The sequence below is a fragment of the Salarias fasciatus genome (genome assembly GCF_902148845.1).
Source record: "Salarias fasciatus chromosome 7 unlocalized genomic scaffold, fSalaFa1.1 super_scaffold_4, whole genome shotgun sequence".
Lineage (NCBI taxonomy): Eukaryota > Metazoa > Chordata > Actinopteri > Blenniiformes > Blenniidae > Salarias > Salarias fasciatus.
The window spans coordinates 20,327,776-20,350,155 of NW_021941229.1; the positions used below are offsets into that span (position 1 = coordinate 20,327,776).

At 41.5% G+C, this 22,380-nt stretch overlaps 1 protein-coding gene across 5 annotated transcripts in view; it reads right to left on the minus strand.

Annotated features, from left to right (window-relative positions):
* mast4 (microtubule associated serine/threonine kinase family member 4) overlaps window positions 1-22,380 on the minus strand; it is a 105,562-nt gene that overhangs the window by 19,798 nt on the left and 63,384 nt on the right. For 2 of the 5 annotated variants that reach the window (XM_030084656.1, XM_030084655.1), the window contains exons 5-8: window positions 18,442-18,522; window positions 7,445-7,533; window positions 2,387-2,456; window positions 1,648-1,726 (exon numbers count right to left, since the gene is read on the minus strand). In XM_030084656.1, the coding sequence (XP_029940516.1) occupies window positions 1,648-1,726; window positions 2,387-2,456; window positions 7,445-7,533; window positions 18,442-18,522 (319 nt within the window). Of the gene's footprint in view, window positions 1-1,647; window positions 1,727-2,146; window positions 2,168-2,386; window positions 2,457-7,444; window positions 7,534-18,441; window positions 18,523-22,380 lie in introns of all 5 variants that reach the window. The other 3 variants (XM_030084654.1, XM_030084657.1, XM_030084658.1) reach the window with 3 other exon arrangements.

Consider the following 22,380-nt stretch of genomic DNA (forward strand, 5'->3'; position numbering starts at 1 on the left):
ATAATGTAAACATCACGGACACAGGGAACTCAATGTAACCAAAACAACTACAGATGGGTCAGTCGGTGTCAAACAAGCAGATATGAAGGGATTTTTCACAGTTCTCCATGTTAAAGCTGCTTCATATTTAATACAAATATTCTCAACATAACCAACAAGTAGTGTGTAAGCTGCATTTTGACAGGAACTGCCTTGGACTAACCAGACATGCAGCACACTCCTAAACTAAGTCTGGAGATAAGAATAACACCAGAAGAAAAACATAAGGCAATAACAAATAGATATTACAGAACGAATGCCTACATTTCAAATGTGTAGCACACCTGAATTATAAATTCAAAGAAAAAGACTCGGAGGAGGGACTGATGCAACTCTGAATGAGTAAACTTAAATTATTAAAATCTCAAACCAACACATATTTATTTGTGTAGTAAAAATAACTGTTAATATTCAGATGTATTTGTGGGGGTTTCTTGACATTTTTGAGCAGTGATATTTTCTCAAAGCTTATTAGTAACAGTTTAGGAGGCTCTGCTGGGACATTTTTGCTGATTTCACACGGATTGACCTTGATACAGAGCTAACACAACACACACACAAAAAAATCATGAAGAACAAAACGTTAAACTACAATAATCAGGAAAATCACACAGTGTTGGTGTTTGACTGAGGAAGATTGAGAAACTAGAGCGCGCCTCCTTGGACGTCACAGTTTCTATTAGAGTGTTACTGTTTGTGCGCGAGTTAGAAAACCTTCCATTTCGATGATATAGAGCAGCATAATTACGCAGCGAGCCAGTTGCAGACAAACGGAGGCACAGACAGAGTGTATGTGTGTCGGTTTCATGTTGACAAATCTTTTCCTCTCACACAGAGTTTGTTCACAAAGACTCTCCATGTGCAGATGAGACATGCCGTCACCGCAGTGCACCGCATGTAAACACACGTGCAAACAGGGGCGTGCATGAGTGAACACACTTGAGCAAACGTACACACACAACACACAATCCCGTTTGCACACACGAGCAAATCGAGCCAAAACCATGAGAAAAAACACTGGGCTTCGTGTTCAAGTAGCTTTTGGCTGCACCGGCGGGGCTCGGCCTAGAAACCCAGATATCTCCTCATCCAGTGTCATCGATGACGGTGTTGCGACTCTGGTGCTTTGAGTTATGTAACCAACATTTCAAATACTGCTTTTTACACCTCATCCTGTCGAATAACTCTTTCCTGTAGTTGGTACAAACTTTCTTTCACATGTGACCATGTAGCAGAGCTGCGTGGATTTGAACTCAGTGTGTGCCTCACTGTGAAGTAGCTGTGTGACACTGCAGGAGAAAATTTCACACATTTTTCAAGGGTGTAACCCACTTCCTCTGCTCTCTGGTTCCTCACAGATGTTTCACCATTTATAACAGTTTTGTTTTAACCTCTCTGGGAAATTATTAGATTAAGAACTAAACTAATGAAATAGTTTTAAATTATTAATCTTGCAGCTCCTCCATTAGCCCGTGCTGACCTAGAATTACCTATGTTACTACTGAAACTGGAAACAACTGTTTACCTCTGAGGTGTTGATATGTGGGTTTTAATTTGGCCATGGTTTTATTGACTCTGCATCTCTGAAATAAGTGTCACGATGCTTACAGAGACAGTGGAGCTGGGCGTGTTGGTTCCATATCCAGACGAGGGAAGGGAGGCCAGCGACCAGCGGCGACCATCAGTCCTGTTACACCACAGCACAGAAAAAATACACTCCATGATCCATGAAATTATTGGCAATTGCAACACAGAGCTTCTTAAAATGTGACTAAATGATAAGAAACTGTCTCTGAACAGAAGACAAGTTCAGAGTAAACATGCTCCTAAAACACGTGGTTACAGTTAACACTCTAAAGACCACAAGTGCAGATGAATGGAAAACTTCCACTGCTGTTGTTTTACAATAGATCGTTTTAGTAATGTTTAAGCACACACAGCAAAAGTACAAACTAACAGGGGGATAAAAATGCAATGAACTAAAACTACATGTAAGAATGGCCGAGATATGAAACTGCAGTAAGATGAAGCAGAGAGAGGTTTTAACGTTGGACAGATGTGAAGGGATGGATGTTTAAGGCCAAACAGAAACCTAACATGAAGTTACCTGTCTGCTCTGTGGCAATGACTGTGGATTATAATAAAACAAACCAAAAAACAAAAAAAAAAAAAAAAACACAATTATATGGCATCGTGTTCAGAAATGGTACTAAAATAAACATGTTATTAGTGCTCATTCTGAATGAATAGAGAATACAGCTGGCAAAGAAAATAATGTCCGGCTGCACAGCCAGTCAGGAAAGTTTCTTAAATAATTTCTGCTGAGAAACATTCACGTTCAGGTTACCTTCGTGCAAAGGAGAAATGAGCAGAGGCACTAGGAGAGAAATTTCTGGGACTGTCTTGTGGGCTCGTTCCTGCAAGAAAGAGCACACAAAAAGGAGGAAAACACATTTTTAAAAGAGGAAAGACAATGAGGAAAACCATCTTTTATAAAAACCTTAGAAATACCTGCTTCTAATAAATACTCATGGTTCATTATAAATAAAATTGTGATCATTATTATAAAATATGGTTATATATGGCATTGGTGACCATAACATAATCACGTAAATCATGTAAAGCACTTAAAGCTAAAGAATAAAGACTAATTGATAATCAATATTGCTCATAATAATGTAACTGTCTGGTTATTAATACCTCTTTAAAATATTCATTCAAGTGTTTACAAACTAGAACAGCTGTATATGTATTTTCTCATATGGAGCGCTCAGTCCCAGCTCTCATAAATAGTGAGATTGTCCTTAGAGAGTACAAGCAAATTAAGCTACTGTCTATTGATTATAATAACAATTACAATAAACAATACACTCTCTCCTGCTCTCATAGGGATTGAGAAAGAATTCAGTTGAGTTACATGAAGTTGTATAGAAAATGAATGCATGAAAATAACATCTAAACAGAATTTTTTCCATTCAAGAGCCAAACTATGCAAAAGATGCAGCGCCGATTCAAACTGCAAAAGCAGTAACACAATTGTGTTGCTAAATATAAATGATTTTGTAACTGCGAATACCTACGAAGCCACGTACTGTGACTTGTAAAGCCTGGAACAGACGTGAGCGAGCAGCTGTTTCAGAGGGCCGGTTTAATCAGGGAGATTTTGTTTTGCTGTTGCACTGACTTCTTATGGAAATGTTTGACGAGACGGTAAACTATACAGCTTTGTGATATCTCAACCATGCATTCATCAAACTTCCCCATGAAAACACCACTCCAGAAGCAAAAACAATAACTTGGTAACCACGGCGACGGCTTTGTTTGGACGTAATCACTTGTAGGTTTTGTATTTGTCTCTTAGCTTTTTTCGTCTGTGCCGTGGTTATTGCATCGTAGCATTTTTGACTTTTTTAGTAGTTTTTGAATCATGGTGACCCTTGTCAGACCACCGCAGTTTCATCTGTGAGATAAAACATCAGTGGTTGAATTTCAACAGTCACAGTAATTCAGGATGTTCAGACATATTATAGCTGCATCTCCTCTGGAACAGTCAACATTATAAAGCAAACCAGCAGGTGGCCTAGTTCAGTAAAGGATTAATTTGGGTTACAAACATTACATTTTCAAACTGTTCAGTCAAATGCATCGTTTCTCAGGAGAGCGTTCTCACTCAATGCACATTTCCTGACTCTGGCTCCACATCAAGTGCGATCTCTCATCCCACCTCCCACTTTGCGCAGTGAAACAGTATGCTTAGCTGGACCAGCTCGTGTTAAAAAGCCTCCTCGTTTTTCTCACAGCGGGCAAAGACGTGTCTGAGTGCGGAGCAGAGTTTACTACCCTCACGTCACTGATCTGAAACGGCTGCGCTTCTGAGAGGCAGTGAATGGCTTTTTAAGTGCGGTGGTTGTAAAAGTGTGAAAGCCTGACAGGCACTCAGCAAAACTGTCCTGGTGCGGATAAAAAAAAAAAAAAAAAAAAAAAAAAAAAAAACCTCAACTAGATAAAGAATTTTTTTTAGTTCCAAAAAGTAATTTTTTAAATATAAAAAAAGGTATTTAAATATATGCAAATCAAAAAATTATTAAAATAAATTTCTGTACAAATACATGAAAAAGCACTGAAAAAATATTTCCTGTTGTTGAATTTAGACTCTGGAAACTGGGTGAAAGTGGCTGCCAATGTTGCTCAAGAAGATGGACCCGGGAGCGAATCTACTCAAATATCTGAGAGAGTCGTTCCTCATTCAGAGAACTCAGGGGATGTTGAGGGATTTTGGGTCACACTCAGGTACAACCGACATGAGGAAGAAGAGGAAGTAGCAATTTGCAAAAGGTTCTAGTGACATATAGCTTTGGTGATAAAACACCTCAAAGCCTGGTGCCATTAACTCCAACACACATGTAGGAATTTGAAACTCCACACAGAAACATACCGTCCAATATACATAGTTGAATTGTAGTCACCCGTAATCATAAAACTGTAACATGGAGTCACGACATTGTCCACACATCTTGTCTTTGTTAGGGGGCAGTGTGTGTTTAACCGGATAGGTACACTGAACAGCTTCTGTTGAGGGGTGGGCTGCACTGATCTGAGTGGAGACACTAAAAAGAGCATGGGAGAGATGGTGGCTGATGATAACAAGATGGAAAGATAACTAACATTGAAAATGGCTGACTGTGAGCTGCCATTCTGCTGATTGCCTGTATGAGACTCCTTGCTGAGAGAGGCTGCAGCCAAGGCTGAGTGTTTAAACCAAACAGAACAAGTTGCTTATTTGTAAACTGAAACAAAAACATTAATTGGGGGACAAGAATATAGGAGGCATGGAGGGTTTAAGTTTGAATAAAATTAGAGGAAAAATGAAACAATTGTGACAGGTGTTTATTTCAATTTCACAGCTTTATTTTTGTTTTCTAACCTCATTAAAAACCAAATCAAACCAATTATTTCTGACACAAACATTCATGAAATTCATTAAGACATTGAGTCCGGTATTTATGTCCACCCTCAAAATTGGCAGCCAGCTAACATCAGCGAGGCTATGTTTACAGCCAGCGTTCACCCGGCTGTGGTCCAACTGACACTTTATAAATCATATATCCCATAACAGACTTAGATTACAACTGACGCTAGAATGCCATTGTGCAAATACAAGAGATGTTGTTGGTATAATATCAACCAGCAAATTTACAAAGGTGACACAGGCTGTATTATTCACATGTAATTATTTCACCCTCACAGAAATAACCATCACCGTTTTCCTCTGGGGAAAAAAAAAAAGAAAAGAAAAATCAACTCTCTTCTGTCTTATAGACAGAACGTCAACATAGAAATATTATTTTCTTTAGTGTAGTGCGCTTTGGGCTCTGTATATTCATACAATAAATGGGGTATAACATGTTTAACTGTATTATTTATCATTTTCCTAGCAAGAACAAAACAAGGGACTCAGAAAACCTGTTTCCGTCTTGTTTTTGAACACTCACACAAAAGGAAAACAAGTGAAGTATTACTTCTTTGCAGTTTGCTGTTGACTGAATGGAATATCAATAAGTGGCGCCTTTTCAAAAATGCATGAAAAAATACATTTTGTAAAATTTAAGGAAAACATGGCTTAAAAATCAGTTGGTTGGCTTAGATAGTTTACCGAGGCTGAGAAACAGTCCGTAATTAAAACTGTGACTCAAAAGATTTTCCACCATAAAACTGAATGGTAAAACTGGTGAAAGGAGGAGGTAACATTCAGGGATGCATTTGTTTCTATGAGGCCATTACTATTTCTTTTCTTTTTTTTGACTAACTTTGAAAATGAAGCAATTTAGCTGTGAAGGTCAATACTGCAACCAAATCCACTCTTTTAGAGCATGTGTGAGAACCTACAGTGGCAACAAGGCTGAAGTGGTGCAAATCTAAAAGGGCTTTAGAGACAGACATACAATGACCCTATCCGAATTTAACTGTTCAATTGGAAAATGGAAAAAAAAAAAGAATAAATTAATAACTAAATAACTAAATCTTTGCTTAATTCTTTTCTTCAGTCCAGGTAAAGTAGATCAACAATCAAAAGGTTGTTGGTTCGACCCCCAAGCAGCTCACAGTGGAGGTTGACCACTTGGCCAACATGTCATATAAGCCTGGTTCATTCATTTAAAACACTCAGATCTCTAAAACATCTTGGTGAAAATACAGCGGGGAATTTTTAAACCCTAATTAGGAGTTGTGTTTTCACACCTATTGTGTAGGAATAAACCAACAGTCCAGCATTAGTCAGATATAATTACATCCCCCACTGAGGGAAGGACCAAGTAATTAATTAGCCACAAATTACAATGTGACCACCTCCTGAGATGACAAAGACGAGCCTTATTCCATCCTGAGAAATCATGACGGAGCCACTGAGGCTTGTTAGTGATGAACGTCACCTATTTAATTGCACTATTATCTTAATCAGATCTGGTTCAAGATGATAACCTCTTCCGTTGGGAGTTATGCTGCACCTGGAGAGATCGATTTTATAACTACTGGTAAGAGTCAGAAAGGAAAAACAGGAAATAAGGTTTAAGGTCTTTCATGACAGTATTTGTAATCGTGAACAAAGGCTGCAGCGCCAATAAACAGAACTCAAAAGAAAAAAAAAAGTAAATCATTCTGTAGAAACTTAATTACCGGACGTCACCGGTGCACATACGTCAAAGCACTCAGTGATGAAACTACTGTGAAAAGATGTTTTTCTCTTACCTTTGGAACCAATATTACGTCTGAGCCACAGCGTTAAGTCATCCCACAGCTGAACAAACTCATTAGCTGGAACAATGAGGTTTTCGGAGTCTGAATCCATCTTAGAGACGGCGCTCCTTCGTGAAGCTGCAATACAGACTAAACAGTGCGAGTGGCGGCTCCGCTGTCGCTGACCAATGGCAGGAAATAAAACGCCCTGTGGTAAATGAGGGCTCCAGTCCCTCGGCCTCTGTGCATTTCCCCTCTGCAGGCCACCACTTCCTCTCCCACAACAATCACTGCCTCTTAATTCACGGCTGCGCTGCCTCGATTCTCAAAAACCACGCACAGCGCCACACTGAAGCCACACAACACCACCCTCATGTTCATGTTTTAAAACTCCCCATCACTTTGCAGCTCATGTCAGGGTCGACAACCCAAACCGAGTGTCTTTATTAACTTTCTCTTTTTAAAGCCATCATCAGAAAACCAGACAATTTCTGCCAAGTGAATACAGATCGATACACTCCATTGGTCTTAAAAACTGAAGAGAGGAATTTCTTTGTGTGTTTTTCAAACTTTTGTATATTACACAATGGTCTGAATTCCTGTGTGGGAACACTGTGAGGGAATGGCTTCACCATCTCTGTGCGGTTGTTTCCAACACTGGACATGCACTTACCTGTGAGAGATGAGAGCGGGGAGTGAGGCCGAGGTAAACCGGAAGACTGACCGCTTCCTATCAGGCTCTTTCTGTTGCTCGTCCTGCAGCTGGAAAACCACAGAGACATACATTAGACAGGAGACACTCAGGAAAACACACAGACAGCTTTAGCCTGTCTGGATCTCACATCACAGAAGTTTGATATTTTTTAAACTGGATACACTGTTTCGGTCTTGAAAGATGCATAATTTTACCTTCTTTGAAAAATTAGTCTGCACAATGACTGCAGTTTTTGAATTACTGCTAACATTATTTTAAAATGTACCACTGTTGCATCTGACAGAGGGGGAAGTGATAATACAACACGGTGGTCCTGGTTTCCAAGGGTTAAAAAAGCACGTCTCATTTGTTACTGATTTCATTCATGTCTGTACCATTAAGAAAAGTATATTAATGCTAAGTCTACTATTTAAATATTTAACGGTATTTTTTCCACTTTAGAGATTTCCAAAGAAGTGAATCTCTTATTACTCTTAGTTTGTCAAAACATGTCCTTCAAATGAACTTCTCCCAGCACAGGAGACTCGACAGTGTTGCATCCGAGGACATAGACGCGTATCTTGGTTCAGTCTCCAAAAAGCTGACTGTATGCAGACTCTTCACAATGTGACATATATCTGCTGGCCATGTTAAAACTGACTCACAAAGAGTCGCTGTGATCAACAAAATGAGTCAGAAATGAAGCTCGTTTTCTTTTTCCCTCTCTTTCTAACCTTGAGAGAAAGATAAATTATTTCGATGTAGAGGCAGCTCGGGTGCGGAGCGTCCTGCTTAGTGCTGGGTTTATAATTTCAAATTAAAGGCCGTCAGTGGAAACACATAAAGCCCGAGAAACATGAATTCACTTCAAGGTCAAAGACTCAATGACATTCCTGTTACACAACCTCCTTTGAGACGAACCTTTCTCAACATGATTTCTCAGAGATTTTTCAATAAATGACTTTCATCCAGAAAACAGAAAGAAAACACTTTTCTCCTCGAGAACGTTTCTTTATAAGCCGTAAAGACACAGAGGCAATGACAGACAGCGGTGACAGCAGGACAGGAGCGCCGCCGTCACAGAGAAACGGTGTCAGTCAGTCAGTCACAGGTTTGCGGCACGACGATCAAATTCACGTCGGCCTCTGCAGCGATGCAGAAACGCGCCTTCATCTTTGTGTCAACGCTGCTGCAGCGTCTACAGGTGCCACTGCAGAGCCCCCAGAGCCTCAATGTCACACCAGCAACAGCGAAAAGCTTCGGTCAGGCGCACCAGTCTGACAGGCAAAGGCTTTCATATAAAGACCACCAATCTGAAACCGGCAGATTCCGGAAATTTTAAACAACTGAACATTTAAGATCGTCTTCACATAAAATATAAATACCATTTCTTCATTATTTTGTGTAATATGGGGGCTTTATGAACGGGTTCAATCTGGAAATAAACGAGAGCTGCTTCAGACTGTCCAAAGGTCAACAAGTCAATACTTCCTGATCTTTGATGTCCAATACATGCAGTTTTCAGTTTAGGGTAGTTTCATATTTTGTTTAGCTACAGCATCCTGAAAATTTCATTAAAACTGCTGAATCATCACATTTATCAATCCACCTTTTCAAATCAAATCAAATTATTTATTTAGCAGTTTTCATATTAAAGAAAAATCAACCAGCTTAATACAATTTATAGTCTGGAACCACCTAATGCAAACGTCTTTGGACTGTGGGGTGGAACCACAGTGTCCAGTGATAACCCCACACACAGGAAGTCAATGTAATCTCTACATAGAATAGAACAACGGACATCCTTGCTTTTGTCATGTAACCTCCAGAGTGCCATACTGCCGCAATTTTAGAAGTGTGGCCCACCTAACGTATGGAGATCTAACAACGCTGAACATTCTGTGAAAATGTCAAGCCTCTAGTGTGAAGAGTTCAGAAGCGATGATTCACTGAGCACCATTTGTTTCTTTTCTTGCATACTGGAGCCACTTCTCAAAGTCTTCATGCGTCAGAAACAGTTCTAGCTGTTCTTTGAAGAGGACATTCACTGTAAAATTGTATGATTGCATTTATGATCCCTTTTAAATGCTTCATATTTGGTGACGTTGCTGATTTTCTCACAACTTTCTGATGGCTAAAACGCCTGAAAATAAAAGTTTATGAATATTACAATATAAAACATTGAATTACAGTGTAGATTTGTATTAAATATAGAGTGTTTGATATTTAATTCAAAATAAAACATATTTAATTCAAAAAATATGTAGTGAACTAGCCTGACACCTTGTGCTCGTATAGGCACATTCATAATTAAAGGGTCATATAAAGAGAAGTGTTTGAAAGTCATAAGGTGAACTCTCACCCTCAACTTTAACAGAACAAGAAACATCTGCTGAGACGCTGACAACAACCCATTACTACGGTATCATAAGCTGCTCGATCTGTTGCCATCCTCCCTTATTGTCAAGCCAACCCCCCCCCCCCCCCAATCAGAGGGGGAAACCTGACTTTTGATCCTTGTTTACGGTTAGTGGCTTACGGGGCTAACCTCTGCGATGGGGAGTGTGGACACTCGCCATGAATCATTTACCGTGATGGGGAGGGAGTGAATAATATCTGGTACACAGGTGCTCGGTCAAAGCGGATCAGATTTAACGAGATCTATTTATACCCTCTCAGTGTGGATTAGGCCAAGAGGATGCCACGCCGCTGCCCAATCAACCCTCTTGTTGCTTAACCCCTCTCAGTGCCTATCCCGGCAGCCTGTGCCACCATGTAGCCCCCCCACCCCCTCACCTCAACACCGACTCCCCACCATTACACAGCTGAGTGGAACTCAAAGGCGCGTTTAAATGGCTGTTCCTGGACGGGAAAACAAGCTGCCACCGGTTATAGCTGCACGCGGGTCGTCTTCCTCACATCTGATGCTGAGCCGAGCGGTGGTGGAGGCGCCTCGGCGGTCGCAGCAACCGCGAGCAGGAAATCACGTTGGTATAGTGGAAAGCTTGAAAAAGAGGGGGGGATATAAAGGAGCCCTGGGCAAAGATGATAGGGAGAAAGTAGGCCAGTGTTTGTGCTGTAATGCAGATGTGTGAGATTCCTGGAACAGATTCATATAAAGGTTTAGCAGTCTTATATGCAAAACCCTCAATCTGGTAGCGGCATTGTTGCACTGCACACAAGCTCAGTGGCAAAACAAACTAAAAATACTTTCCCATCAAAGTTTGCAGCACTTTGCACAACTGAGCTTCTTTTTTTTTTTCCCCTGTACCTCTGATTTTAGCTTCCTTTTTACATTTCACACTAACCCACATTACTCCACCACAAAGTAATCTCAATCTGTCAAAAGCAATTTCTTAGAGTTCGTCTCTTTTTGGCGAAAAGAGGAGGCAAAAATAGATGAAAAACCGTTTGATTCCCACCACTCTGAATTCAAAAGATTCTGAAATACTTCATCCCGCTGACCCGTGTCAGAAAATAAATAAATCTAAAAAGCCATGATTAATCTTTTTTTTACGTTCTGCTCCCTCGTCAGAGCTGTCAGGTGAGCTGACAAAGCGCAATGACACATAAATTGCTGCTCGGCGCTGACAAACCCAAAGTCAAAGTCAGACATATGACACACACACAGACACACACGCATACCCACACACAATTACACACAATTACACAAACACACACACACACAGCTCTATTAATAGTATTTAAAATGCTTGCTGCTTGTGTTAGGGGAAAAAAAAGGCTTGCCAATTCATTTTTGGAGACAAACGTTTTGTTATTTTATACATCTGAAGAAATGCATTTAAATCAGCATTGAACTGATGAACCTCTTGTTTCTGTGAGGATTTAACATTTATAAATACAGCACATGACTTTATTGCTAATAATTCTGATGGCGGTATAGAAAAGTTTTAAAAATTAATTACTGTCATTTCAGTATATTTCTTCTTTCTGATCCTATTTCCAAGATATAGGTTAAATATTTTACAGTTTTCACTTTCTCGACGAAGCGAAGAACTTTTAGTGTCGTCAACCACTTTCACGATGCCTTTTTAAATTAATACTGTCTTAATATTTGATATTTCACGTACTATTAAACATTTTATATTAAACATTTACAATATTTCATCACTGCTTTGAAGTTTTACTGAGAAGTGAACGGCTAGACAAACTATTTTGTCCGAGACTGTTTCCACAGCCGTTTATTTTTTTCCAGGTTCTCATAAATTCAATGGTTTTCAAATAAAAATATTTATGCACTGATGTAAGATGTCCAAAAACTGCCAGTATTCCAAGCTAAGCTGCTCTGCACGCTAAAATAGGTCAGAACGGGGATTAAAAATAAATATGAGTATATGAGCTTCACCAATACTGAAGCCCCATCATATACACAAAACTGGGATCAAGTGGCTTAGCTGTAAACCAGTGTCCACACACTCCAAATCCCATAAAACACTCAAACTGTTTCATTTTCTCCATGCGGGGATGTTTAAAAAGTGAAATAAAATACATGGTTTTTGAGCTGGAGACCACAACAAGAGGCAGGATTTACACGTCGCCGCTGAAAATTAATGGGGATGGCACACTGGAAAGCACACATCCTGAGCAAGGAACCTGAGACTGCCTCAACAACAAACATTCAATTACCATTTGACTCACAAAGCAAATAAGACACAATGGACAAGAAGGGAACACCCAGCTTCTTGTTCATGTGGGCCTCATAAAACGGCTCAAATGACTGAAGGTAAACACAAAGAAAAACACCACAGCTGTCATGGCGTGCAACACTAAGTTTGCAGACTTTACGTGCGACTTTACTATGCAGGACAAAAAGGGAAACAACTTGTTTTCTCTATGATTCGTCTCATTACAAGAACAATACAGCAGGTTTATAGGTACCTCTTAGAGCGGCGCAGACGAGCTCCGCTGAAGAAATGTGGCATGTTAAAGTTGGACAGGACTGTCCACAGACTGGAGTCCGACATGGTGTCCAAGTCATGCCAGAGAGGCAGATGCAAAGGCGGCTTCTGAAGAGCTGAGGAGGAGAAGCGTCGCCGCTCGGGGTTGAGGAGGCTGCGACCTCCGGAGCACTCCTAACAGGCACTGTCTTTAGGTCCAAACTTCCTCTGCACAGGCACATCTGCAGCCAGCTGCGGCATACACACAGCGGCAGAGGAGGACACGCCGTCCTCCTCTGTCCTCAAACAATAATAAAAAAAAAAAAGTAATCCAGGGAGAGTCCTGAAAGGCACACGGGAGTGTGTGATCCAGGTCAGGTGGTGACAGCTTCCACTGTTGCAGGGAGGGGGGGGGGCGATACGACACCTAACACCAGCTGACTTTTTGTTTTCCCGTCTCACTGCGACTGCGTTCTGTATCCCAAACACTCGCCCTGCTCCCTTCGCTCAACATGCTTCATATCATGTAACAGGCATCTACCACTTCACATCCTGCGAAGGGGGGGTTGTGAGACAGAAGGGTACTGCATCATCAGCAGATGCTGCCGTGCACGTCGCCGCGTTTGCAAGCTGGCACCCCTCCAAAAGTCCGGTGGGTCAGTGCATTAAAGCAGGACCCATTTGAAATGGAAATGTTGAGGTTGAGCTTAGATTTTACTGCTGCTGCATATATTCCTCCCTCATGCAGAGGATGAGAGCCTCACCTTAACCACACCACCTTTGATCCTTGACTCTTAAAAGAGATAAGCAGCTAAACTCCTTCAGGAAAACGCACAACATCAACGCACAAACAGGATTAAAGCTTGATCCACGGCTGCAAAAGCATTGATTTGAAAAACAAGAAAAACCTCCCTCAAAATACACGTGACTTTTCAGGTGTAATTTAGAGCAACAGAACTCAAATTCACAGGCACACTCAGTCCTCCTCGTCAGCTCAGTGATGAATTTGACTGCCGATTCCCGCATGTATGTGCGAGAGCCCAGGGTCAGCTGATCACGTCGGGCTGCAGGGTACAAAGTCTGCTGACAAACTCTTTGAACAAGCTGTCGGGGCTCAGATAAAAACAATACTCCCAACAAGATTACGGCGTCTCACGGAGAACATCATGACTGATCAACTGTATTCAGTGATATTTCAGCAAACACCTCAGAGCTTCACAGGTGTGGTAAGACTGTCTGCCGAGTGTGTGTGCACACAGTCCAAGGCTGCTGTGATCACGTGATCAATGAAGTCAGACAGATACGCTACTTTCACAATGCAGCTGCAAAGACATTTGTCTTGTCTCACTCGAGATATTAAAGAAAACGCACACGAGCAAGAAAGAACACAGACATGCATTTCACGTTTCTGAGATTTGGTTGTTGGACACATTTTTATTGCCACCCTTCATCGCATGCATGTAAAAGGTTCATTTGTTAATTCTACTGCAATCAGGAAAATATGATAAAAGGAACAAATAATAAATACTCTATTAAAACTTACTTTTCAAACAGAAAAACTGAAAAGCCACAAAAGACAGACGTGAGACAGCCGCGTCCCACATAAACACACGAGCTGTAAAACTCAAGATAAAAGCCTCAATAAAAACAATATGGTGAATCAGCACTTCTACTAGCCTATGGACAAGTTCAAGCTTCTGATCTATTTAAAATATACCAAGAACACCAGCCTTCAATCAAGGACACCTCCTTTGAATGAGTCAAAACCAGATAAGTACTGTGGGAAATGGATCCAGTATTATGACTTCAGCCAACCTTCAGTCTGGACAGACAAAAACCTAAAGCCACCATTGATGGCAGCCAATGCGTTCTAAATTCTGATCAAGACAGACCGTTTCATTATGCTGCCACAAGATTTGCAGAACACAAAAATGAATTGGAGGCGCCGACTGCTTCCACACCATAAAGCTCCAGGTGGGTCGGATTCAGATTTCTGTAGCTTTCTCTTTTATTGTATTAGCTTCTAACCAAGCACTTGTGGAACACAAGTTCTTCCAAAAGCTCTACCATTGGAAATCTTTTGTTCATTGAATAAATACAATAAATCTGTGTGCACCAGTTTAGAGTTAATCATGTGGCTTCAACTGTCAATGAGTGAGCCGCCAGGTCGACTTTACAGAGACCTTAATCCTTTAGCAAAATTAAGTGTTATTGATGGCAATTCAAGACTTTTATTTAACTTTCAAAATGTAAATAAATTGAACAAATAAGTGATCAAGTGACTTTCACTCAAGAGAAATGCATAGTTACTAAGCTTGGTTAAAGTCATAAACATGGTCACGTGTTCGATGAAGGATTAAAAAGATTTATTCAAAGCGTTATGTCCAGTGAGTTGGTGAAGAGGCTTTGATTATTGTGACTGACGCATTTTATCTCTTTCTGCAGGAATAAATTTATAAAATGTGGAGAAACTCGAAAAAGGGCGGAAGGATACCGTTGACCAGAGGGGGGGTCATATTCCTCCCACCTCATCTAATAACATTACAACATACACAGATGCAGAAAAAAGAAGCCAAAACATCTCAGGAGTTTCTTCCTTAGATTTCCAAACTGACCAACTTTTGACTGAAATCCCAACCTGTTAGTTATTTCCAACATTTGCCGGGATTAATCCGAGCTGCTGCACCCCATGCACTTCATTAGGGTGACCTGAGATCAGCTGCCTTGTCATGTCAGATTTCTTCCGGGCAGTTACAATAGCATACAGTGTGCGGGAGAGCAGAGAAGTGCTTCAAAGACCGTCTGAGAGCTTCACTCAGGAAGTGCACAGTCAGACCCGAGCGGCGCTAGGATGCTGCAGATGAGTAATCACTTGCCAAGAGCGCTGCCTGGACGGGGATCAAAAAGTCCAAGGATGACCAGCGCAAAAACCCACTGCTTCCTATGGCATGTACTACAATTGTAATAAAACGTTAGGAGAAAAATTTGCCGTTGCTGTAAAGGCGAGGGATTGTGCGAGTGGCTCAGTCCGCCTCCCTGCAGGCCTCTGTGACAGCCTTCACTCTAATTATGGCTCTGCTCTCTTTCGGTGCTCCACATAAGAAATGACGGTTCACGTGGTTCAAAGTCAAACTCTTACAGAGCAGCAGGAACACAGAGGTCACCGGATGTGCGAACATTACAAGCAGAAAAAGGGCTTCTCTCCGCTCAGCGAGAGAGCTTTTGTCTTCTGGGCAACTAAAACACAAACAAAGACAAACACCTCGACGGTAAACACACAGCGTAATGCCTACTGTATCTACCTGTAAGTGACAGAAAACAGGAATACTGCTTTAGTTGTCACATACATATGTCTTTATCAGTTTTATCAATACATGTGATGAAAAATAATTGTTTTTGCAATTAGGACAAGCACCAAGTCACTGTCAATCAGAAATCCTGGAAGAGGTTGGATTTCATCTCACTGCTTTATTTGTGAAAATTGTTTTTAGTTTGAAATATTGGGGCAATCATTTCAATAAATTAAAAATAAATCATATGAAAGGTGAACGTTATGTGATAAAATATCACTGATAACCGTTTCATGGAGTATTTAAATCCAATATTTTGAAAGTTAGCCTGGATATTTTCTGAGTTTGATAACAGCGGTCAAATTGAAAATGGTACTTAACATAACTGAGTGATGAGGCTAATTTAACAGGTGTGTGTCTGTATGTCTACAGAGGGACACGTCACAACAATCCATTGTAACTCGCACTGCAGTATTTCTTTCTGCCACAACTGGGATTCAAACTCGTGTCACCAGAGGTAAAAATCTGCAAAGGCTCTGACGATCTCAGTCTGCTGGACACTCACCGCAGACAGTTTTCTGATTTCACTATAATGAGGAAAGAGAAGCCATGCACTGGTCTCAGAGACATTTGGGAACATTGGGTACATCAATCTTTGAGTGAGTTGCACTTGACAAGTGGATATTATCTGTAATAAAAAAAATATATGTAATTAATATTCTATGAGTGAACTAAGTTTATAAAAAAAAACATTTACAGTAGTCACCCAATCCTTAAAGTTCAGAAATTAACCTAAATTCACTGCACAATAACTAAACAATAGACCCTCTTCTTGTCGTTCAGCCAGTTAAGTCTTCAAATTGAGTTTAGAGATCCTCATTTCAAGTCTCAGCATTAAAACCAGCCCAGTCAAAGGTGCAACTTGAAGAGATTTGCAGGTTCAGCCTCTGAATAGGACGCAACCAAGTAGACTTCACTATGCTCCATAAAAATTCTGTTTCTAAGCAATAAAGGCTGTATTCACACCATATTTACTCATTCAAGACCAGTTGGTTGGAGCGGCAGCATTTCTGACGCAGTCGTTCAACAAATAAATCCCTGCTGGTCGAGCTGAGACGCTGACCCTCGCTAAGCTTAGAGTGAAACACAATTCCACGTCATCTGTAAACTGGTGCAAACGCTGCCTGCGAGGATTAGAATGTGTGTGGAGCATTTTCCTCTCTGGTCCCTTAAACCCACAGATCTGTTACCTAATCAGAACCTCTGAGTCCATTCTGCTTATGTCTTCACGCTATCTTAAGCAACATACATTTTTCTCAATCCCAGAGCCCCCCCGAGGCTTGGCTACTATACCAGCTTTCCCAGCCTGGTATAGAAAAGTATCAAGAATCAAGAGTGACCTACTTGCAGACCTCACAAAAAAATAACACACAGGTAATGCACATGCAGTAAAGAAGCCTTAAACTCTGCGAAAATGGATATGATTCAGCTTTGGTATTTATCAATGATGAAGGATTATGTCCTCCAGCACGAGATCTGGGCTCTTCGCTGAAAATCGCAAAGCGAAGTGCCACACACCGAAAATGGAATAAAAACTGATGCAGTCAATAAATAAATTAATAAAAATCCAGCCAGTAAAAAGCATCTCTACATTCTTGTATGAAGCTGACTCACATTAAATGCCTGCTCCACTTGACTCTCCATGAAAGCTGAGCAGAACAAGAGACCAGGGGTGAAATGGGTGGGTGTTTTTCAGCTATTCATTGATACAGGAAAAAAAAAAAAATCTCAAATTGAGTGTTTTGAATGGGCTGAAGAGAGAAAGACACCCATTCCAAGTTTCATTCCAACATTTTTTTCTCTCTGCGGCTCTGCATCAGAAACAAGCTGAATAACACTGGCAGAAAGCAGAAACCACAACTCTCCTCACAGCACTGAAACACACGGATATTCACTGTGTCGCAAGGATACAGTACTGCTTGTAGTTCTTTTGGAGGATTCAAAAAGAAGTAACTCTTTAAGTCAGATAAGGAAATCAACCTTGGATCACAACTGTTGGTGTGATCTGTCCAATCATCAAAGGGGGTCAGATCACAGGCTGTCTTGTTATCCATTTGTCCAGATCACAAGCTCCTTTATAATTATATAAACACCAGTTAACGAACAAGATGGCATCAACCTGAATGACCCATTTGACCGTGGGAGCCAATGGCACTCTGTACAGTGACAGCTTCAAAGCTCGTTGGTGGATGAACGTGGAGTTTGAGGAACAGGACAAGAGGACGTCACGTGCACACACTCATAAATGGGACAACATAAAGGCAGTTCAGCAACACAGGGATAAAACGGAAGCAAAACCTCTTGGCACATAGATTTTTAAGGACTCATTATAAAGTAGTTAGTATCTAAGCAATGCACTTGGATGTAGAATCATTATTAGCTTCGGCTGTTTTGAGTGCTCTCCATTCCCAAATGAATCAAGCTGGGATTCAGACAGATTGAGACCATTCTTCACTTTGATGTTTTGCAAAAGCCACAAATCCTACTTAGCACATGAAAGAGGAGCATAAACCTCAGAACAGAGAGGGACAAGATGGGGGGAAGGGGTGGGGAGACATCACCAACATTATATAAGCCCCATGTCCTCTTTCAATGTCATTTCAATGGCAGATGATTTTAAGGAGGGCCAACTGGATATAGGACTGTGGATTTGTGACGCACGCAGACGAAACAGACTCAGCCGGTGATGAACATCAAAAACAGTCATGGTTGAAGAACTCTTGCTTACCTCCAGAAATGAAAAGCGTGCAGCGGGCTGCACGGACTGCACGGACTAGTGGGAGTGGGGCTCAAGCTTCGGGGAGTAAGGCTGCAAGTTAAATGGAGTGGAGTGAATAGTTGCCCTTTATCACACACAGGACAGAAAATCCACAACCCCCCCGCCGCCAACCCCCCCCCACACACCCATCCAACCACAACACGTGCCCAGATAAAGCCACCAGCATTATGAAGAGGAAATGATCCCTGTCAGACGGACTTGAATCGTGTTTCAGGAGCCGCCTCCCAAGGCAATGATCTACTGCTGCACTGCTGGTTTGACAGCAGTGATTTTCAAAATGGAGAAAAGCCAATCAAGCTTCTTCACCCTACAGAATTATTACTTTTAAAGAGAAGATTAACCTCTCTTTGCCAAACGCTAGCAACACGGCATCTCTCATCCTGCTCTTCATCTGTGAGGCGTCTTGTCAGGAGTGGCACTGCAGAGCATCAGGTTGAGGAAGGTGAATAACTTTTACTGCAGTGGCCTTCAGAAAATATCGTTACTAAACAGTAACACACTCAAACTTCTAAGGCTGTAAATAAGCTCAGACGGAAAATTCTCACTGCACCTGCTGAATCTAAAACTGGTGGATTTCTTGTAATATGAAAATCCACAGTGTACAGAAGCTGTTAGATTTCCAACAAGTATTAAAAACTGCTGTTTTAGGAAACCACTGAGCCAGTGCAGAATTTGAAAGAATAATATCAACACCCGTTTTTAACAGCTAAAGTAGTCCAACAACAATTCTTTTTTTTCCTATTAATTCTATCCCATTACCCAATCTATTGAACGTCTGATACTTTAATCCATTACCAGACTCGAATGTATCCTATTCTAATTCAATTTATTCCATTCCAAAAAACACCGAACATGCAAACAGTTTTGACTCTTCATACTTATTTCAGTTGCATTAGGTTAAACAGCAATCCAATAGTTTTTTTTTCTTCTTTTTTTAATAACACCCTAAACTAATTTAAAACCAATTCAGGTCTTCATTATGGAGAATAAAAAAAAAAAGGAAAAAAAAAAAAAACCTCTTACTCTCAATTTGGTTTGCTGATATTTGAAAAAAGTATGAATAAATAATCCACCTCAGTGGATTATTTAACTATGATTTACAAACAGTTTGTCAAAAAGAGTGATGATTTTTTTTTTTTTTTTTTTAAATGTTTGGTTATTTTGAATCTGCATCAAATCAGGGCAAATCCAAGAACAACATCCCTACTGAGCAAGCATTTGGCAAATGAGAGACAGATCCATTGACTGATCATGCAGTTTTTATGACCAATAAAAATCTCAACAAGTAATGAAATCTCCTGTTTATTGAATCATTTCGTTTCTCTGAACAGGAATAAAGGCTTCAGTATGAACTCATAACAGTCAATCGGCCCAATTATTCCCACATGCAGATTTTTAATCCTCGATGGAGGGAACCATAACAAATTCCTTGCTGACCTAAATAAAAAATGCATCGAGTGGAGCAGTGACAGTGGCTGTGTGGAGAAGGGGATGCTGACATTTATTCATTCACTGCTTTCCATCGTTAATGAGAACATTCAACAATCAGATGCACTGCAACGCTGCTCCTGGTGAGGTGTGCTATGTCTGCACGAGTCTGTTTTTCCTACATGTGCACTGTTTGTTTGTGTCACGGCAACAAATACAGAATGTTGCGGCAATCCTCCGCGTGACAACATTATCTCTTCATCAAACACGTACACACACGTGCATGAAAATGTAAATCTGTGAACACTCATGCAGAGATATTAGCACAGGCGAGGGTAAGCCGCTGTTGCTGAGCTGGGAAAGGATTTGACATTAGACTTCCTGCTGCAGATGCTGCAGCTGCTGCTAATGCTAACACAGCACACAACAGTGTGAGACAGCCACAAACATGACACAGAGACAGATGAAGCTACCACACTGCGGAGAAGCTGCCTTCCCGGTAGGATAACGGAGGAAAATACTCACTCTAGCGTCAGCCCTGGAATTCTCAGCCTCTCCCGCTGGGCTTTCATGGCTGAACTGTGCTCGTTTGCTCTATTGTGGTCATGATATGCACTCACACAGCCTGCCTGCCGCCCCCCCTTTGCACTGACAAAGAGCCAAACCCAGCCACCACAGTGCGATGAGACGGATTGGTTTTCTCTCCCCCCTTGGAAAGGGGAGGAGGGGTTAAAAAGAAAAAACAGAGGGGGGCTACGGCTCTTGTTTTGGTCTTTCCACGTTCCACCTTGAAGCTGTCAAATAAGATCCTCAGTTGCCTGCGGAGGGCACGGAGGCAGGACAATACCCCTTCTCCCCTCCCCTAATACACGCCCCCTGCTCCTTCAAACGCATGCACAGTCGGTGACCCACCAGCAGCCGCAGCACCACCGCCACTCCTCCTCCTCCTCCTCCTCCTCCTCCTCATCCACCTCCCCACCTCTTCCTCCTTCTCCTCCACCAGCTGGTGACTTGCTACGCGGCAGAAGTGAAGGCGATAAATTAAATCTACATTTGTGTCTCCTCCTCTGCGCGCAGTCACCTTGACAGATGCCGAACGTGAGGCGTGTGCGGTGCGGCGCAGTGTGGCCACGAGCGGCGGGATGATGTCATCTCCCAAACAGAAACATAATGCACCACTAACAGCCAAGTGCACGTCTGTCAATGTACAGGAGGCACACACTCACACACACACACAGAAAACAAACAAAACCAGCAGGTAGCAGGCGTTTAACCTTGCAGGCAAACAGACATTAAATGAAGGAGGCTTTTGAGTGTTTGCTGTGACTGAAACGCAGAGTAATGAAGCGGGATCACAATGTACCAGAGTGTCCGAGCCCCTGCAGGAACTCGAGCCACACTGGAGGTCACCGCTTATCGTCAGTAAAAATAACCCGTGATGAATTTCATCCACGCACACTGCTATAGCAAATCTATCGCGGGACCATCAAGAGCCCCATAAGTCAAAATGAATCAATGAGTCACTGGCAGGAAATTGTCCACAGATGAACTACTGAATGACAAAAGAGGGAGGGTGATTTCAGATAATTCTCACCACACTTCCAAAAATGTGTTAGCAATGAGTCAGCGTTGGTAACGGCAGCGCGACGATGGCTTTGTTAAATCTGGGCAGGATGGAAGAAACATAGAAAGCAGAACTCGGCTGCTGCTGCTTCACTTTGCTGATGAATTCTTTATGACGGCGAGCGCACATGAGGAGCTGAGAGTCACTGCAGGTGACACCCAACACTGCATTAAACTCCGAGGAAGAAGGTGAAGTGAGGAGGAACTGGAGCGTGAAAAGGAGGTGCAGTTGCACCAACCGGTCAAGAGTAAGCATCCAGAAAGATCCGCGCCTGCCAGATTTATTTATGATGAATCAATATTTATGCCATCTGACCATATTTTTCTCCACGCAGGTTGATTTGTTTCTCTCCCTAAAGGTCAACTTGACCAAATGCCAACACTTCCAGGATGTTACACACTGCTCTGTGGCCTGGGATGATACGACTGCAAGTGGAGTAAGCAGAAAGAAAGAAAGAAAGAAAAAGAAAATGACACTAAGACTGGAACATGATAACCTCGCTGTGTCAATCTGACAAGTATTCCAACTGACAACACACACCCACGACACAAGCAATGACAACCAATGTGAAAGCGTCACACAAAATCTAATTCATTTAAAGCCTTCTTTCAGTTATCCCCTCACTAGTAACATATAAGCTTCAAGGGAAAGAAGTAAATGTTAGTTAATATCTGAGGTTGGTCTATAACCTGGGACTCTGTCTCAGTTAGCAGCTGAATCCTGATAGGAACTCGATCTGTGGTGACAGAGTTAACGAAGCGGCTCCGGCAGCATCTGGTAAACTGATTGTAACTGAAGCTGCAGTCAACAGGTCCTCGTTACGATCCCGTTGCATC